Genomic DNA, 19816 nt, shown 5'->3' with positions numbered 1-19816 from the left:
TCAACTGAAATTTTTGTCGAGCTAATTATAGAGTCACATGCAATTGTAAGAAATAATACAGAGATTCCTTACCCTTTACTCAGTTTCACTCAATAGTAACATATTGCAAAAGTATAGTACAACATCACAGTGAAGATATTGACAACAAAACAGTCCACCAATCATACTCAGATTTCCCCAGTTTGATGTTTACTTTGTGTATGTATTTAGTCCTATATAATTTTATCAAATGTTGGTTTGTGTATCCACCGCTATAGTTAAATGAAAATGTTTCTATTAGCACAAAGAGCCCTCCTGTTGCACTTTTATCACCAAACATACCTCTCTATTACTCCCCAAACCAACTCTAATTCATGGCAACCACTAATCTGTTCACCATTTCTACAAGTTTGTTGTTTCAAAAATGTTACATAGATGGAGTCATACAGTTTGTAGTATTTTGTTTTTGGTTTTTTTTTTCCACTCAGGATAATTCAGAGCTCTGTTTTGGATTTTCTTTCCTATCCCAGTGTGTGCGTGTTGGGTCTGTCATTGGCTGAGTTCTCTCCACTGCACTAGCTACTGTCTTCTGTAGCTGGTGTGAGTTAGTGTTAGAGTGTGATGGATTAAATTTATGAAGAGGGCCAGTCAGCAATAGCACATGGTGTACAGGGAACTTTGGACAGGGTGAGGGTCCTGCTGTTTCAAAAGGCAAATCCTATGAGGACTATGAATCATGAGTTTCAGTCTGATTTATTTTTTTAGGACTGGAACCAACATAAGAATTGACAGGTACATTGGGCAGGATGCTCTGGAAAATATATAAAATATATATTAACAAGAATTTACTGTATGATAAAGGTGGTTTAACAACTAGTGAGGGAAAGAATTATTCCAAAATTAGCACTGGGGAAAGGGCATAATGATTGGAAAGAAAAAAGATCCCTTACAACATACACTAAATAATTTCCGAAGAGAGAGAAACAGTGATTTATAAATGAATCCATAAAACAACTAAAAGAAAACAAAAGTAAAAGTTTTATTTTCAGTAGGGGAAAATGCTTTATTTTATAAGCATAAAAATAGGGGAAGAATCATAAATGTCTGATGGGTTTGACTATGGGAAACTTTTTGAAAATTTGTTTTTGAAAAGCATAATTTAAAGCCTGTGAATTAAGCTCTACTTGGATGGTTTTGTATTGTTGTCTCTCTTACATCTGGGTCTTGATTCTGGTGGTATGTGTGAGGAGCCTCCAATATGTAGCACCTTGTCTGGATTCTGAACAATTTAAGAAATAAAACAGAAATTTAAAGATGGAGTTTCCAGATCTCTGCTATTACTGCTATTGGCTAAATTGGAAGACATGCCTTAGTTGTGAGAATCAAAGGTCTGAGACTATATTGGCTGCTATATAGATAAAGAATTTTATCACATCAATTAACCTGTGGAATGAATTCATATCTTTACTACCCACTGTTTTTTTTTTAATGGAATGCTTCATGAATTTGCATGTCATCCTTGCACAGGCACCATGCTAAATCTTGTCTGTATCATTCCGGTTTTAGTATATGTGCTGCCCAAACGAGCACTACTACCCACTAGTTTAAAGCAACTAAAGAACACAGTTCCCACAAAAAAGAATGGAATCATTTCCTTTGCAGCAACATGGATGCAGCTGGAGGCTATTGTGCAAACGCAGAAACAGAAAACCAAATAACGCATGTTCTACCTTATAAGTGGGAGCTAAACATTTGAGTACACAGGGACACAAAAGATGGGAACAATAACACTGGGGATTCCAAAAGGGGGAGGGAGGGGGTAAGGGTTGAAAAACGAACTATTGGGTACTATGTTTTCTACTTGGGAGCATTAGATGCCCAAACCTCAGCATCAGGCAATACACTGATGTAACAAACCTGCACATGTACCCCCGAATCTAAAAACAAAACCAAAAAAGCCCAAAACACAGTTCCATGGTATATATTAAAAGAAAAGATGTTGGAAGATAATATTGTTAAATTATGAACCGTGAGGTTCTCCAGGTCGTTCCTTTGATTATTTACCCTCACGGATCTCTGCTTGACATTGGCTGTGTTCCTCTTGCATTTTATGCTTGTTTAGGATATTCAATAAGCCTTTCTACAGGGGTAGACCATGGACTTTGAGACCTGGAATCAATCTGTGGCTTAGGTGCTTAGTAGTTATTTAACTCAAGCAATTTACTGAATTCTGTGAAAGATAAAGCCAGACACTAAGGTGGTAAGGACAGATTTTAGTCAATAATGAACTCCTGTAATAGGAAAGAGGGTCCAGTGTAAACGAATTTTCATTTGTACAGAGATGACTGTGCTTTTTAAAGGGAGGGTGAAGGATCAGGAAGTGGGAGGAGTTAGGGAAACGACAAATTACCAAGGGTTGCTCAGTGGAAATGTTGGTTAGGCCAGCTGTGTCTGTTAGCTGGCAATTAGCAAAGTTCGGATTCTATTCTCCCACTATAAAGACTGAAAGACAGAGGCCATATCATTTCTGATGATTACATTTCAGAGGAATGGCTTTCAGGTCCTTGAGAAAGACATTCTTTCTTTCTTTTTTTTTTTTTTTTGACACGGAGTTTCTCTCTTATCTCTCAGGCTGGAGTACAGTGGTGCGATCTCGGCTCACTGCAATCTCTGCCTCCCAGTTTCAAGAGATTCTCCTGCCTCAGCCTCTCGAGTAGCTGGGACTACAAGCGTGTGCTACCACGCACAGCTAACTTTTTGTATTTTTAGTAGACAAAGGGTTTCGCCATGTTGGCCAGGCTGGTCTCGAACTCCTGACCTCAGGTGATCCGCCCGCCTTCGCCTCCCAAAGTGCTGGGATTACAGGCGTGAGCCACCACACCTGGCCAAGAAACACTCCTGGGTGGGAGATACATCTCAAAGGGACCAAGAGAATTCACAGCTCTAAGCCGTTTTTAGTAAATGCTTTAAGAAAGGGCAGTCAGGGGCCTATTGTCAGAAGTTGGTTATTACAAACACCACATTTTTTCTTTTTTTTGGCAGCTTAAACATTCTCAGGAAGGGGCTAGAGTCATCCTAGGGGTGATAGGGTCATCCTAGCCATGCAGCCTTGAGCTGTGTTAAAAAAAAAAAAAAAAAGAAAAAAGAAAAACAAAACCAAAAACAACTCACAATGTATAAATTTAGAAAAGGAGGCCGGGCGCGGTGGCTCACGCTTGTAATCCCAGCACTTTGGGAGGCCGAGGCAGGTGGATCACGAGGTCAGGAGATCGAGACCACGGTGAAACCCCGTCTCTACTAAAAAATACAAAAAAATTAGCCGGGCACGCTGGCAGACGCCTGTAGTCCCAGCTACTCGGGAGGCTGAGGCAGGAGAATGGCGTGAACCCAGGAGGCGGAGCTTGCAATGAGCCGAGATCGCACCACTGCACTCCAGCCTGGGGGACAGAGCAAGATTCCATCTCCGAAAAAAAAAAAAAAAAAGAAAAGAAAAGGAGATGGGGACTTTATTTCTTCTAAAGGGGTACAACCTGCAAGGTAGCCATCCTGGAGGCTGGGGAGCTGACTCCAGCAGAAACAGAGACGGGCACTTTGAAGCGGGAGGCTTTGAGGCAGGAGCTTTAGACTGAACAGGTTGGCTAAACTTACACATTCAACAGTTTACAGGAGGAGCTGTGAATATTCATGAAGGTGGTCCTGATACATGCATATTGAAGAAACATGCATGTAACATACGACTCATGTATATTCACTTTGGGATGGTGACTTGACATTTAAGTGTATTACCATTAGGCCCTATCTGTCAAAAGGTCTTTCAGGACATCAAGGCACGCAAGTACACAGCCTCTGTAAACCAGAACCAGTCCATTCCATAGTCCACGATCTTCTTATCAGGAGAAAGTTGTTGAAATCAGTCTCTTGTCTAATCAAAGCTGTAGTTATGGCTTGTGTGTAAGAGTTAGAGAAAGAGGAAAGAAGCAAAAATGCGTTGGCAGTTAGAGACAGGTTTACTTTAGATGAAACCTGAGAGGCGCTCCTGGCCCATTTTGGTCAGGAGCTCTTTCTCTTACAGACTAAGAGTATGTATTGGTTTTAGGGTAAGGAGGCTTATCACAAGCTTGGAATGTTTATGTGTGTGGAGAAGTTCATGGCAGGGTTGGAATCTCTCTGGGAGGAGCGGAGGTTATCTTGGGGCAGACATCTTTCTGGCCTGGAGGGGGGTTATCTTGGGGCCAGCATCTTCCTGGCCTGGAGGGGGCTTTATCTAGGGGCTAGCATGTCTCTGGTCGGGGAGGAGTTTGGAATCTTTCCGGTTGGAGATGTTATTTGTGGTGTGCGTAGGGATGTGGGATTGTTTGGCATCCATGTGGACTGGCGAGAAGAAGCAGAGGGTGTCTGTTTTTGTTCTAGGCATTCCCAGACAAAAGACAGAGACCCAGAATCCTCTTACTAAAGAGGATGGTCAAGTTGAGAAGAAACTGGGCGTCCCCAAGATTTCCTCTAGCTTAGTCCTGCTGGTCCTCTGAGGACCGGACGGCCAACGAGAAAGCCAGGGGAGGGCAGATCTTACCAGTTGGCTGGATTAGTGTCCGATGATGGATGTTCCAGTTGGAATTGGCAAAGGGCCTCTTGGACTGCAGCCGCATGAGGAAGAGAGAGAAAGAAAGAGAGAGAGAAAAGGAAAGAGAGAGAGGGGAAAGAGAGGATGAGGGAAAAGTGAAGTGAGAGAAAAGATGGAGCAGGTGGCCAGAGACCCTCAGGATCCAGAAATTAGCTCAGGACCAGCTGTGGTTGCCCACTGCTTCCTGGGTTGCAAGAGAGCCTCTGCCCCCAGCACCCGGCCTGGGTTTCCGCACCAAATGTAAGAGTTCAAAAAAGACGTAAGAACACTAAACGCGGCTGGCAGTTAGAGACAGGTTTACCTTATATGAAACCTGACAGGTGCTCCTGCCTGTTTCCGTCAGGAGCTCTTTCTCTTAGAGACTAAGAGTATGTATTGGTTTTAGGGTGAGGGGGCTTACCACAAGCTTGGAATGTTTATGTGTGTGGAGAAGTTCATGGCGGGGTTGGAATCTCTCTGGGAAGAGGGGAGGTTATTTTGGGGTAGACATCTTTCCAGCCCTGAGGGGTGTTATCTCGGGGCTAGCATCTTCCCCACTTCCCAGATGGAACGGGGTTTATCTTGGGGCTACCATGTCTCTGGTCAGGGAGGAATTTAGAATGTTTCTGGTTGAAGATATTATTTGTGATTTATGGTCATGGTGACCTTAGCCATTAGGCAGATGCCCTTTGGATTTAGGCGGTTTTTTGTTTTGTTTTGTTTGGTTTTAGCCAGAGTCTTGCTCTGTTGCCCAGGATGGAGTGCAGTAGCGCTACCTCAGCTCACTGCAAGCTCCACCTCCTGGGTTCATGCCATTCTCCTGCCTCAGCCTCTCAAGTAGCTGGGACTACAGGCGCTTGCCACTATGCCCAGGTAATTTTTTGTATTTTTAGTAGAGATGGGGTTTCACCGAATTAGCCAGGATGGTCTTGATCTCCTGACCTCGTGATCTGCCCACCTCGGCCTCCCAAAGTGCTGGGATTACAGGCGTGAGCCACCGCACCTGGCCTAGGCGGTTTTTTATTAAGGTGCACTTTAGAATGAGGGGCTTGTCCAAGATGGAGATGCTTCTGCTCTGTCATTGTGGAACAGGGGGTTAGTTAACATCTGGTGGTGCACAAGCGGTAATTGTTTTAATATTGCTTAGGTGGAGGTGAGTGCTTGTTTAGCTGCTAGAGAAAAAGAAAAAACTTGTAACCATTAGAACAGAATTTATTCTTGAAGTGACTTAACTCTTTCCTGGCATGGCCTTAGGTCTTGTTTATAATTTTTGTATCTTATTGCCACAAAAAGTCTGTTCCGTCAGTCTCATGGTCTCTATTTTAACATCAATGCTGGCCAGTTGTGTCTAAACTGTAAAAGAGAGAGGGTATAATGAGGCATGTCTGACCTCACATTCCATCAGGGCTGGGAACTAAGTTTTTAAGGTTTTTTCTGGGGCCCTCTTGGCCAAAAGGGGTTCCATTCAGTCAGTAGGGGCTTAGGATTTGTTTAGTTTACAGCTGTTAGAAACTATGTTAGTGTTTAAATCTTTTAGTGTTGGGGGGCAGGGGTGAATAAAATCATTTGTGTTTAGAATCTGTAGTTTAAATAGGATTTGTGCTCCGTATGCTGAGCGCCGGTCCACTGGGCCCACTTTTCTTTCTCTATACTTTGCCTCTGTGTCTCTTTCTTTTCTCAGTCTCTCGTCCCACCCGATGAGAAACACCCACAGGTGTGGAGGGGCAGGCCACCCCTTCACTATTTACATAGTATTTACATTGTATTAGATGTTATAAGTAATCTAGAGATGATTTAAAGTATGTGGGAGGATGTGCATAGGTTATACGCAAATATTACACCATTGTGAAAGTTGCAGACTCAAAATGGAGTCACTTGTGTCAAAACCCTGATAAATGCAGCTGGGGAAGGCCTTGAAGGAAGGGTTCTCATGCACTACGCCTCATAACAAGAATTGTCACACAAAAGACCCTAGCCTTGCAGAAAGGCCCAATCTTAAACACAGAAAATACTTCTGCAAGGACATCTGTCCAGCAACTTTGGACTGATGCTACCTTTGTTATTCATTCTTTTAGCCAAAGATAATTGATTTAAAGCAATTCATATAATCTTCATTTTCCTTTTAAAAACATCTCCTTGCCTCAACCCCCCCCAAAACGCACATAGTTTACTATGGCATGCATATTCCCATTGCAATGCTACTCCCAGATAAATCTCATTTTCTTTTAGGGAGCCTCTTTTGTTACTTAGGTTTACACCATTATATACAAGGGACTTGAGCATTCTAATTCTGGTATCCGCAGGGTCCTGGAACCATTCCCCCACGGACACTAAGGGACAACTGTACTTGTTTTTCATGACAGAAAACATGTTTAGGAGTACTAATTTTTTTTCCCCCATAGAAGATTTCCATAGGAGAAGGGTTTTGGAGAGAGACACCACAGGAACATGCTATCAGCATGATTTCTTCCTGATGTTATCCTTGACCACCCGGTAACGTACTGTTTGCCAGGTTTCTCCACTGTAGCCCCCAACACCATTCCAGGCTGTACTCTTTGGAATCAAGTTACTAGGCATAGCCCATAATCAAAGTGGGGGTGGGTGGGGCAGAAATCGAGCTCCCGCTATTGGAAGAAGGGGTATTTAGATGTATTATTTAGAATTTTCCTGTGAGGCGGGTCCTGGGGCCAGACTGAAACGGTGGAATGGGGGCGGGGATTGGTGAGCAAAGTGACTCGACCCGGCAAACCCAGCCTGGCAGGAAAGCCCGAGGTCTGGGCGAACAGGGCCGCGCGCCCTAGGTGGTTTAACTTCGTAAGGAAAGACTCCGCAGGCCGGCTCTTCAGTGCGCAGCTTGCTCGCCTGCGGGTTACTGGGTTTTCTGACCCCTGACTCGAGGTAGGGGTTATGGGGCTGTGGGGTTGCCGACCTCGTCCCCGACTGTATTGGGCGTTGGCGGCGAGTCCGCGAACACTGCGCATGCGCGAGTCGGAAGCTGCCGCCCGCGGCGGAAGGGGCGGACCCGGGAGACTGAGGACTTGGATTGCTTAAGGACACCAGGCGGGTGCGACAGCCTTCAGCCTCTCCCTCTGCAGTTTTGGCCGGTTCCTTTAACTTGCATTCATTTGGGGCTGTTTGGTGTTTCCACGTGCCTTGGGCCCGCCCACTGCAGCCGCCATCTTGGAAGCGGCCGCCGGCGCCTAGGTGAGCTAGTAGGACTTCCGGGTCGGGCCTCCAGTTGCCCGGGTAACGGGCGCAGAGTCGCCCTGGTGCGTTCCTTAGTCTTTCATTCATCAGCGTAGAAATAACTGAGTTCGGGTCGCAGGTGCCCTCCAGGGCAGGCATTATCGTGTGCGCTGCAGTAACCTCTCATCTTGTGGAGTCCTACACTTAGCGCATGTTGCTTTGGCGCGCTGCGTAAAGCTAAGGAGCCTGAGGCCCGAGGTCCGATGCTCGCCTGGCTGGCCTATGGCGGCGGGAGCGGTGTGTGTCGGACCGTAGGACGGCCTCACGGCTAGAGTTTGAGGACTGTGGGGGCGGAGACGGTGCCTGTGTCTGTGGCGGTCACCGGGCTTCACGTGGTTCTCAGCAGGGTGATGGTGGACAGCTCGCGCGAGGGCCCGGGAGTCTTGGGGACACTTCCCGGCGCGGTCTGTGGACTGAGCGCTGGGACCCGCACCGAACCAGCCGCCGTTCGCCTCTGGAGCTGGACATGCCGACTTTCGTTAGGTCAAATAATGAACCTTATACTGCGGAAGTGCGGTATTAATATTGCCTGGAGTTCTTGTCTCTTGTTCATTTCTGCCCTCGTATGTTTTAGGAGTAGATTTATTTTTTATTTTTATTTATTTATTTTTTGTGACAGAGTCTCGCTCTGTCGCCCAGGCTGGAGTGCAGTGGCGTGATCTCGTCCAGCTGCAGCCTCCGCCTCCTGAGATCAAGCGATTCTCCTGCCTCAGCCTCCCCAGTAGCTGGTATTACAGGTGCCTGCCACCACGCCCGGCTGATTTTTGTATTTTTAGTAGAGACGGGGTTTCACCATGTTGGCCAGGCTGGTCTTGAACTCCTGACCTCAGCCCGCCTCGGGCTCCCAAAGTGCTGGTTTTACAGGCGTGAGCCACTGTGCCCAGCCATTATTGTATTTTTATTTATGTATTTATTTTTTGAGACGGAGCCTCGCTCTGTCGCCCAGGCTGGAGTGCAGTAGCGCGATATCGGCTCACTGCAACCTCCGCCTCCCAGGTTCAAGCGATTCTCCTGCCTCAGCCTCCCAAGTAGCTGGGATTACAGGCGTGTGCCACCACGCTTAGCTATTTTTTGTACTTTTAGTAGATTAAGCTGTAGTCACTAGGTCTGCAAGATAAAACTGTTTTAGAGGGACTGATATAATGGGAATTCTGTTGCTGTAGGGATCATGATTTAGCTCACAGTATAAACGTTTCATGTACAAAAGCACTTGAGAGAAACAGTTTATCAAAACATACATTTGTATACTTAAAGGTACAAAGAACAGTGATTATCATATAACTGGAAAGTAAATCAAAGAAATGTTTTTTATTTTAGATTGAGCATTTCCACAGAAATTACAGTTTTGTCCTTTTTGAAAAAATAGAACTGTGTTTCAGAAAAAAGAAACTACAGTTTTAGCATGCAGAAAGGAAAAGGGAGAACAAGCCGGATCAGAAGACGAAAACTCTGCAGAAGTTCTGAATCAAGAGGAGGTACGGTTTTTCTTTTAGTACCAGTAATGAAAAAAGAAATCCTTTTGTGATTGCTTGTTTGTTCATACGTAGCTTTTCTTTCTTTCTTTCTTTTTTCTGAGACGGATTCTCGCTCTGTCACCCAGGCTGGAGTGCAGTGGTGTCATCTTGGCTCACTGCAACCTCTGCTTCCCCGGTTCAAGCGATTCTCCTGCCTCAGCCTCCCAAGTAGCTGGGACTACAGGCGTGAGCCACCATGCTCGGCCTAACACGTAGCTTTTCTCAAAGGCACACAGTGTTCAAAGAGAATCTTTCTTTTTTTTTTTTTTTGGGAGACAAGGTACATTCTGTTACCCAGATTGGAATGCAGTGGCGTGATCATGGCTTGATCTCCCAGGCTCAAGTGATCTCCTCCTTTAGCTTCCCTCCTGCCTCAGCCTCCCAAGTACCTGGGACTACAGGTACATGCCACTGCACCCGGCTAATGTTTTTTTAAATTTGTTGTAGCGACAGGGTCTATGTTGCGCAGGCTGGTCTTGAACTCCTGGGCTTGAGTGGTCCTCCTGCCTTGGCCTCCCGAAGCACTGGGATTACAGGTGTGAGCCACTGTGCCCAGCCCAAAGAGAATATTTCTTAAATAACACTCTTTTTAATGGTGCCATTGTATTCTTTTAGATCCTGGTGGGAATGTGAAGATATCTAACTCATTGTTTCAACTGTCTTCTCTGGGGATGACTCCCAAGTTTCTTTTTCTGGTCTTGACCTTCAGCTACCTGTAGGATATCAATGTTTGGATGTAAATTTATGACTTCAAATTCAGGGTAACCCTGTCTGAAGAAGATACTGTATCTTGTTCAATACAAAAGTGCTTGGCCATCTGGAAAGTCCTATGTAAATCCAACTGGATATGGTACAAGATATCGATAAGCTCACTTTTTTTTTTGCTGATGGAGGTCCAGTTGTTTGATCATCATTTATTGAAAAGACAATCTTCTTCCACTGATTTGCCTTTGCACTTTGTCAAAAATCAGTTGTTCATTTACGTGTGGACCTCTTCCTATTTTCTGTGTTGTTCCTTTGACCTATTTGTGTCTGTTTTGACAATATCACACTAATTTGATTACTGTAGCTTTATAATAAGTTTTAAAATCAATCTTTCAAAGATATTGGGGCTATTCTAGGCTTTTTACATTTCCACATGAATTTTGGGATCATCTTGTTAATTCCTGTGTGAAAGCCTGCTTGAATTTTGATTAGGATTACATTGAATGAATATAGTCGTATGTTGCATAAGTATGTTTTGGTTGATGGATCACATGTACAGTGGTGGTCCTCTCAGATTATAATATTGTATTTTTTTTTTTTTTAAGAGATGGGGTCTTTCTGTGTTGGGCAGGCTGGGCTCAAACTCCTGGCCTCAAGCAGTCCTCCCGCCTTGGCCTCCCAAATGCTGGGAATACAGATGTGAGCCACTGCGCCTGGCCAATACTGTGTTTTTATTGTAACTTTTCTATGTTTAGATACACCAATTCTTACTATTGTGTAAGTCTGTCTGACACATTTCATCAGACATGTTCTTTTAAATATGGTAATCCGATTATATAGTGGTTTTAATCACCATTTGTTCTCTCCTTGCCTGATAGTGAATGAGAGCCACAAGTCTGAATTTATAGAGCTGAGGAAGTGGCTGAAAGCTAGGAAGTTTCAAGATTCAAACTTAGCGCCTGCTTGTTTTCCAGGTAAGATCTAGCCTTCAGCTGTCCTGCCCTTTCCCACACGAGAGCCAGGTAGACAGCAGGGGCCACTCTTGCAGGTGGGCCTCAGCAGATATTGTCCTTCAGCTGGTTTGCATGTGTTCCCCTTGGGTTGGAGGAGGAGCCCCCTGTGTGTGGCCAGTTAATTGCAGAGCGGTGGGCTTCAGCACTGAGCTGAGGTAGACTGACATTCTTCTCTGGAACTTGTGCTTATTAGGGAGATTAGGTTAACATTTTGCCAGGCGTGGTGGCTCACATCTGTAATCCCAGCACTTTGGGAGGCTGAGGCAGGCAGATCACTTGAGCTCATGAGTTTGAGACCAGCCTGGCCAACATGACAAAATCCTGTCTCTACTAAAAGTACAAAAGTTAGCCAGGCGCGGTGGTGTGCCCTGTAGTCCCAGCTACTCTAGAGGCTTAGGCAGGAGGATTGCTTGAGCCCGGGAGGTTGAGGCTGCAGAGAGCCATGATCATGCCCCTGCACTCCAGCTTGGGTGATAGAGTGAGACCTTGTCTCAAAAAACTAACAAAAAACAAAAACCACTTTCTTCTGGAACATTCTCTTACAGAAGTTGGGCAGCTTGCTATGGGTGTGTGCCTGCATACATGGCCACTCCACTCTTCCCACAGGTGGGCAAGAGATAACCACAGGGAGGACCAAGATGCTCATTAAAAGGATTTGGAGTCTGCTGTAGCACAGAGATAGTGGTGGTGCAATTAGGGCCCCAAAATTCTACATCACAGGGCAGGCTGCATCTTACAGAAAAGTCAAAGCATATGCCACACAATGCTCCCCTTGGCCATTAGAATTCTTACTCAAGTACCCATTAGGTAATTGAACTTTGAGCAAATTAACTTCCTCATATACCCCACGCCAAGGCAAATGATTTCCCACTTGTGCCCCTTGCTGAGTGAGGTGATGTGTGTAAAGTTGTTCTCCATGAGTCAGTTACACATCATGACTTTGAACTAAAATGCTTGATTTGAGCCATTTTCTATTAGGGCCCCTTCTAGTTGATGGTCATGAACCGTATTGTCAGCCTCTAAAATAATGCTTGACTTTCTGTTTTTGTGTGTCAAAGATGGTCAGTAAAAGCCACACCCTTAGATGTACAGAAGAGAGTTTTTCCCCAGATGATCAAGAGAGTCAGTAGTGTCAGCAGTAAACTTGCCGTGTCTAAGGCCTGCCCACATCTCTGGTGTTATTTGCCCTAGGAAGGATGGGTTTAAAATCATCAAGCAGGAATCAGCAGATGGTTTAGATGGAATACCTGAGAATAGGTCATCTGTTTGTAATTTGGAGCAGTAAAGAGTTCTTATTTTTAAAAGTGAGCACAACTTGCCCTGGCCCCAGCCCCAGATTTCGGGTGATGCAGGTGGCTTGGCAGTGACCCGTGCCCAGTGCTTACAGTTCTGGGGAACCTTCTGTAAGTGCTTCATGTAGTTTTTAGCTCTTAATCAGTGTATGATAGGAGGTAACATTTTTGGGCTTCAGTCAAAATGTATGAACTCTGGGGAATTCATCTTAGTTTGTGGAGGGGCACAGGAAATCTCCTAAGCAGGATTCCATCTTTAGACTCTCTCTTCTTTTCTGCCTTGGGAACTGACCGCAGCGTTTCCTTTCACCACCAAAAGCACTAGCCAGGTCAGGGCCTCCCATGTAGATTGATGATAGTGGAAATTTTGAGGCTTTGAGACATTTGTAATAAGCTTTACTCTTATGAGCTCCTAATGGCCACTTCTACTTTGCCTAGTATATCCAATATGAAAATGAAAGTAAGTGTAGATTATTATATGTTTTTTGATATTAAACACTATCTATCATATAAATATAGGTAAAGGATCTTCTAGATGTATTCCATAGGCCAGCTTTTGTTCATATATATGTTTGGAGAGAATTTCCACTTAGATTAGCACGTAAGTTTTTGGAAGGATAACCAGGTAGAAGAAAATCTTCGCATTAGTCATTGAATTCTAGGAGGAGTTCTGGAGCACAGGGATGATTAACTCCACAATGGGGTACACAAAATCAATGAAATAAGTTAACACTAGAACCAGCTGTATGAGCAGACAGTGTCCTCCTGGGAGGGGAGATGAATTGGGACTCATCAAATCCAACTTGCTGGGAAACTGATGGAGGACTTGAGGCGGGAATTCCCACCATGAGCCAGGAGCATCAAATCCAACCTGCCGGGAAACTGATGGAGGACTTGCGGCAGGAATTCCCACCATGAGCCGGGAGCATCAAATCCAACCTGCCAGGAAACTGATGGAATACTTGAGGCAGGAATTCCCACCATGAGCCAGGAGCATCAAATCCAACCTGCCAGGAAACCGATGGAGGACTTGAGGCAGGAATTCCCACCATGAGCCGGGAGCATCAAATCCAAGTTGCGGGAAACTGATGGAGGACTTGAGGCAGTGAGCCACCGTGAGCTGGGAGCTCCCAGTAGTCCTGCACTGACTTGGCTGAATTATTTTCCCTCCCAGCTAAGAGAGGAAAGGTGGAGAATGATGAATTGGAGACGTTAATGCTCTAGGCCTCTTATGATCATGTAATACCTATGCCTGCCAGAAAAGCTGTCATCTGAGCATCCTTTCAATGTTTGTCTGACTGTTCCAGGAGCAGAAGCTTAGGCATGAAGGGGGAAACTTCTGGAAGTTGGTATTAATTTTTAAATAAAGGAATTTATTGAATTAATTGGTATTAATGCAGCTGCTGAGGTTACTATGGTGAGTGTGCTCCAGCCGGAGCCTTGGCTCACAGGGAACAGCTGGAGCTGACCTACCCAGCTGAGCTCACCAGGTCATGGAGAGCCCATCTCATGGGTTACCTGATCAGAGAGAGGAGGATGTTTGCAGGCTTTGTGGGGACTTGAGTGGGGTTTATTGGCCAGCCGGCCAATCAAAGGGGTCTCAAGGTCTTCACTTGGGAGAGCTGAGTCTGGTAATGGGGATAAGTGGCCTGGGGCTCTAGCCTCAGAGGTTGGCTGGGCATTGGGAATAGCACCTTGTTAGCTGGTAGGCCCCAGGGGAGAGAGTCCAGCCCAAAGCGTCCTGCAGGAGGCCCAGCAGTAGGTCTGTATAAAGTCCACGGTGCTCTTTAGGTCTCACCTCTGAAGCTGACTGCCCTTCAAGGATTATAACTCACTGGAGGTCAAGACATTTTCTGGAATAGCTTTCTGACTCCCTGTTTCCCCTGGGAATCAAAGGCTGAGAGACATCCAGCTTCAGCCTTGTGTAATTTTGAAGTTCACATTTTTTTTTCCATAATAGTTATCTCTAGGACCTTGAAGTTATAGTAGGATTTACTCTCTTTCTGTCTTTGCTTTCCTAGGTACAGGAAGAGGGCTGATGAGTCAAACATCCCTGCAGGTGAGAACTGTTCTTTGATCCTTGAAACCCAATGTAGATTTTGCTGCTTTGTTTTTGCGGTTCAAACGTAGTGGATTAAAAAAATTTCAGACATACAGTCATTTCTTACTTACCTAATAGATATATTTGAATATGGTTCTATCAACTAGGATTAAGTTTGTTGCGATAAAAGACAAGCCCAAAATTGAGGTGCTTAAGCAGCATGGAAATTTATTTTGTTCTCACTCATAGAAACAAGCTTGGAGTAGGCTGACCCTGGCTGGTGGGGCAGTCCCATGGCTGGCAGAGGCCCCAACTCCTTCCAGCTCTCTCATGTCCTTAAGGGAACTGCACCCTCAGGTCAGGTTGTGGGTCTTGGAACTTGGGCATCAGGAGAGAGCAAGCGGGTGAGGAAGGGCAGGCTTCCTTCCTTTAAGGAAATTCCAGTCCCTCTGTCCTTGGCCAGTGATCAGGTACACAGCCCTAGCCAGCTGCAAGGGAGGAGATCCGTGCTGGCCTTTCCCCAGCCATGTGCCCTCTAAGTAGGATTCCGTTAGCGAGGAGGGGGAGAGAAGGCATGTTGGGATAGGCAACTAGCAATCTCTGCCATAGCACATGTTACATGTCAGATCACGTTTTCATTGTGCTAAGGGAGCTGCTGCTGTCTGTGAGGCAGTCGTGATGCGGCAGGTAGAAACCAGAGCTAGGGGAGGATGAGGCCTCAGGCTTGGGCCAGAGTTGCCTTCAGCTGCCTGAGGCCCCAGCATGAGACCCCTCATACTCTTGGCTTCTGTTTCCTCACCTACAAAATGAGGAAGTAAATGACAGCCTCCAAGGTTTCTTTTCATTCTTCCGATGCTATTTTAAAGATCTCTAGCGCACGATTTTCTCTGAAGCCAGAAATTAATTTCTTCCTTTATTTAAAAATTATCTTCTGTTTAATTCTCTATTTAAAACTCGCTCTCAGATGTGTACATACGTTTAGGCTAAGGAATGGTATCTTTTTTTTTTTTTTTTTGTAGATAAAACGTCCTTTTTTTTTTTTTTTTTTTGAGACAGAGTCTTGCTCTGTTGCCCAGGCTGGAGTGCAGTGGCGCGATCTCGGCTCCTTGCAACCTCCGTCTCCTGGGTTCAAGCAATTCTCTTGCCTCAGCCTCTTGAGTTGCTGAAATTACAGGCATGTGCCACCATGCCCAGCTAATTTTTTTTTTTTTTTTTTTTTTTTAGTAGAGACAGGGTTTCACCATCTTGGCTAGGCTGGTCTTGAACTCCTGACCTCAGGTGATCTGCCCGCCTTGGCCTCCCAAAGTGTTGGGATTACAAGCATGAGCCATTATGCCTGGCCCAAAAGTAATTTTAATTTTTAAAAATGTTGTGTTAAAAAGAGAAGTTTTTAAAATATTAAAGGAAAGTATAGTTTCTTTAAAATGCAAGCATAGTCAGCAAGGGAATTCAGGTTATCTTTCCTAAACAGGTGAAAATCACAAACACAAGAAGTCCAATATATATAAGAATGGTATGTTTTAATGTTGTAATTCTATTATGCCGTGTTAATGTTTTCATCATTTAAAAATTTTTAATTGTAAAATATATGTAACATAAAACTTTTTTTTTTGTCATTAAGAAGCCTTTATTGGGTTATATTCACTTTGACCCTCCCACCAAAGTAAGAGGGAAAAAACGAAAAACAAAAATAAGAAATCCCAGTAAAAGAGCCCCTCAAGATTTCATAAACTACAAACTAAAGCTGCTAGTTAATAAGGAAATGGCAGAATTTTCAGAGCTGTATAATACAAAAATTCCTGTAATTTAAGCAGACGTTTTCCTCACTGATGACAAATCTTCCAACACAATGTGAAGTTATGCTACTTGGATATTTGTAGCAAAACCATTTTTTTTGTACAAAAACAAAAGCAAGGGACCATGAAAAAAAAAGTATTTGTTCCTCATGGTCTATGAGCATACAAATTTTTTAGCAATTTAAAAGGGTAACTGACAGCCTGACATTTTTCTATACCCCACCTATTCTGCCTCTCTGTAGGATTTGTAAATGAAAGTAACATCTTACTAGCGGGGGTCTCGTCTATCTCCCACTCTCTCCAACTAATCCTACTAATTTTCTCTCATCTTCCTGAGCATCCTCCATGAACAGCATTGCAAGTTGGTTTTAAAAATAGAAAAGAAAAAAGAAAGAAAGTTTTACAAGGGTTTTGTTGGTTAATTACCAGTGGAGTCAGTCCACCAGTAGTTTGATTTCATTGGCTAGCAGCTGGTTCATGTTGAACAGTCCCCCTGGGAGTTTGGTGAGCAGCTCTCGCTCCATGCTTTCAGGGTCACTGTCAACAGAGCTGGAACTTGCACTTATGTTGTCAACAGCAGTGCTGGCTGGGGGACCCAGCTCCGGCTCACTAGTCTCACTGGCAGTGGACACCATAGAGAGCAGGGACATAGGCTGGGTGAGCTGGCCAGAGGGTAGAAGGGAGGCAGTATAGTCTGCTATGATACCAGCAACATCTAGATTACAAGCCTTATCAAAGGTGATGAAACCTACATTTGCATTGGCCTCACAGACACAGAAGGAGCCGCCATCTTTCATCAACAGGTCAATGCCACACACATCCATCCCCAGGATATTAGACACCTGGATAGCTAGCTGCTTCCCTTGTTCACTCAATGAACACATCATCCCCACACCACCTAATGAGCAGTTGCTTTGCATTCTCCCATCTGTTGAACAATGTAACATGGTGCCAACCACATGGCCTCCCACGACAATGACACGTACATCCCATCCATGTGACTCTTTAACATACTTCTGGAACAAGTATGGCGCTTCATGGCAAATAAGATGGCTTAGATCAGCCAAATGGTGCTTATCTCGAGCCAAGAAAACAGCTTTACCTCTATGACCCCGCGTATTCTTTACTACCATTGGGAACTCCAGTACTTGAGCTTTATCAATCATTTTAGCAAAATTTTCATGGCCACCATAAGAGAAAGTATCCGGCAGAGGAACACCATGGCCAGCCAACTCTTGAAATGTCCAGAACTTATTAACGCAGTTCAGGATGGCTTGAGGTCGGTTCATTAACTGGCATCCCATCTTCTCTAGATGGCGCAAAACAGTGATGTCACTATCACTTTGCACCCAAGGGGTTGGTACTCTGACTACCACCACTTGTGGGTAGGCAGTGATTAGCTCCATTGATCCGCAGACCCAAGTTTCCTTTCTCCATTGTCAGCACCACCTCATCCATCACCACAGCCCTAAAGTCCAGTTCCTCCTCACAACATTTGGCCTTCAATGCTCGTAAAATCTCTGTTTGAGGATAGTCTTCCCTGATGGGACAATCTATCAAAAACCACAACTTGGCAGCCACGGAACTACAGATCTTGATCAGCTTGTGCTTCCTTGTCTGGATTGTTTCCTCTTGGATGTAACGTCTACCAGTTGATTATGGAAGATGAACAGCCAGATATAGAGGTCTGCAAGACTCCTGAGCACAGGGACTTCTGTCCCCGAGTTAGAGTGCACCACCCTCCTAGCAGGTGGAAGCAGCCCACGAATCCATAAACCCGGAAGCTCATCTAACATAAAACTTACCATCTTAACCATTTTGAAGTTCAGTAGTATTAAGTACATTCATATTGTTGTACAATATTTTTGTTTTTGGAGGAAGGTGTAATTGACTTTATTCTGTAGCAGAATTTGGGGATGAGAAATGTCATGTATGCAGCAGTAACTACAGGTAGTTTTTGTTTAGGTCATGAAATAATTGGCAGTTGTTTCACATGTACATTCAAATATGGTTGTTTTATCAAAAGTTTTTGAAAATTGAGACATATTTTACATATAGTGAAATGCACAGTGAAGTGTACAGTTTGCATTTTGATGATAAAGAGATTTACCCAAATATTTTCAAACCAGAAGATCATAGGATGTTGGAATGGGAAGTGACCATAGTGATCATCCAGCTTAATCTTGCTTTACAGATGAGGAAACCAGAAATTGATCCCGGAAGATTTTTTGGCTGAGATTTTTTTTTTTCTTTTTTGAGACGGAGTCACGTTCTGTCGCCCAGGCTAGAGTACAGTGGCGCAATCTCAGCTCACTGCCACCTCTGCCTCTCGAGTTCAAGTGATTCTCCTGCCTCAGCCTCCCGAGTAGCTGGGATGACAGATGTGCACCACCATGGCCAGCTAATTTTTGTATTTTTAGTAGAGATGTGGTTTCATCATGTTGGTCAGGCTGGTCTTGAACTCCTGACCTCAAGCGATCCACCCGCCTCAGCCTCCCAAAGTGCTGGGATTACAGGCATGAGCCACCGCGCCTGGCCTTGGCTGAGATTTTTAACCAACTTAGATGCCAGTTAGAATTAAAGGAGAGTCTTACATCTGGCTTCTTCATGCTGTGTTTATTTAAACTGTTTTCTATTACTTTACATCTAATTTTTCTTTCCATGGTTCTATCTCAGTGGGAGACACTGAAAATGATACTCTTGCAAGTGGTAGAGTTCGACGCTTAGTGTGTTGGGCATGCTGGCCTTTCTTTAGCTCATAAGCGTGGGTTATGTAGAGAGCAGACCATCACCTGGCCACTTGGATTTCACTGGATACAATTTTTTGGGGGTAGTTTCTGTCTGTTTACTATTGGTAGCACTATTTCCTGGCATAAGAAAGTGAAGAAATAGGTGAAACCCTGTCTCTACTAAAAATACAAAAATTAGGCACCATCATGGTGGTGGGTGCCTGTAATCCCAGCTGCTTGGGAGGCTGAGGCAGGAGAATCGCTTGAACCTGCGAGGTGGAGGTTGCAGTGAGCTGAGATCACGCCATTGCACTCTAGCGTGGGAGACAAGAGCAAAACTCCATCTCAAAAAAAAAAAAAAAAAAGTGAAGAAACAGTATAATTTGAATTGTCAGCATGTTTCCACCACTCATTCTGGTGAAGGGTTGACTGCTTGTGGGTGTCAGTCACATAATTAACCTTTCATTTTTGTTGGGGCTGTGGGGCCTGGCATTGGAGCAGCCTCGTGTGCATCTGCTGACTCGCAGAGTTGGGAGCGACTCCATTGGTGGGCTCATTGGTGGCTTTTGGTTGAGTTACAGTAGGTTACTGATAGGTGATTGTGGGATCAAAGACTTTGTAAGACTCATACTCATGGGTCCTTCCCAAAGCATAGGCATCCTCAACTTTACTTTCCTTTTGGCCAGGAGGGACAGATGATTATTTCGTTGCCTGAGAGTTGCCTGCTCACCACGGACACAGTGATTCGAAGCTACTTAGGGGCATACATTACTAAGTAAGTGACCACACACATGCTTACCTGGTGCAAGTGCTTCTCCTTAAGGTCTGTCAATGGCAAATATGTCACTTGAGACACAATTCATTAGAACCCAGTCCCTTGTAGAGCTGATAAATAACCTGA

General features: G+C 44.6%; 1 protein-coding gene, 1 non-coding gene and 1 pseudogene across 14 annotated transcripts in view; 1 reads left to right on the top strand and 2 right to left on the bottom strand.

Moving 5' to 3' along the window:
- Positions 1 to 1461: 1461 nt before the first annotated feature.
- Positions 1462 to 1569, bottom strand: LOC112438112 (U6 spliceosomal RNA). The gene has a single exon (XR_003026595.4). It is a non-coding gene; the product is annotated as a U6 spliceosomal RNA (small nuclear RNA).
- Positions 1570 to 5780: 4211 nt separating this feature from the next.
- Positions 5781 to 19816, top strand: part of SETD4 (SET domain containing 4) — a 77405-nt gene continuing 63369 nt past the window's right edge. For 3 of the 13 annotated variants that reach the window (XM_055105243.2, XM_034947973.3, XM_034947971.3), the window contains exons 1-5: positions 7855 to 8308; positions 9192 to 9300; positions 10923 to 11018; positions 14371 to 14408; positions 19602 to 19690. In XM_055105243.2, coding sequence (XP_054961218.1) covers positions 9228 to 9300; positions 10923 to 11018; positions 14371 to 14408; positions 19602 to 19690 — 296 coding nt within the window. In that variant the 5' untranslated portion in view covers positions 7855 to 8308; positions 9192 to 9227. Of the gene's footprint in view, positions 8342 to 9142; positions 9301 to 10922; positions 11019 to 14370; positions 14409 to 19601; positions 19691 to 19816 lie in introns of all 13 variants that reach the window. The other 10 variants (XR_010111100.1, XM_008977675.6, XM_063601368.1 and 7 more) reach the window with 7 other exon arrangements.
- On the bottom strand, positions 13140 to 17965 carry LOC106634230 (beta-citrylglutamate synthase B-like; annotated as a pseudogene).

This window comes from Pan paniscus, chromosome 22, assembly GCF_029289425.2.
Source record: "Pan paniscus chromosome 22, NHGRI_mPanPan1-v2.0_pri, whole genome shotgun sequence".
Taxonomy (NCBI): Eukaryota; Metazoa; Chordata; class Mammalia; order Primates; family Hominidae; genus Pan; species Pan paniscus.
This window is presented reverse-complemented; position numbering and strand designations above follow the sequence as displayed.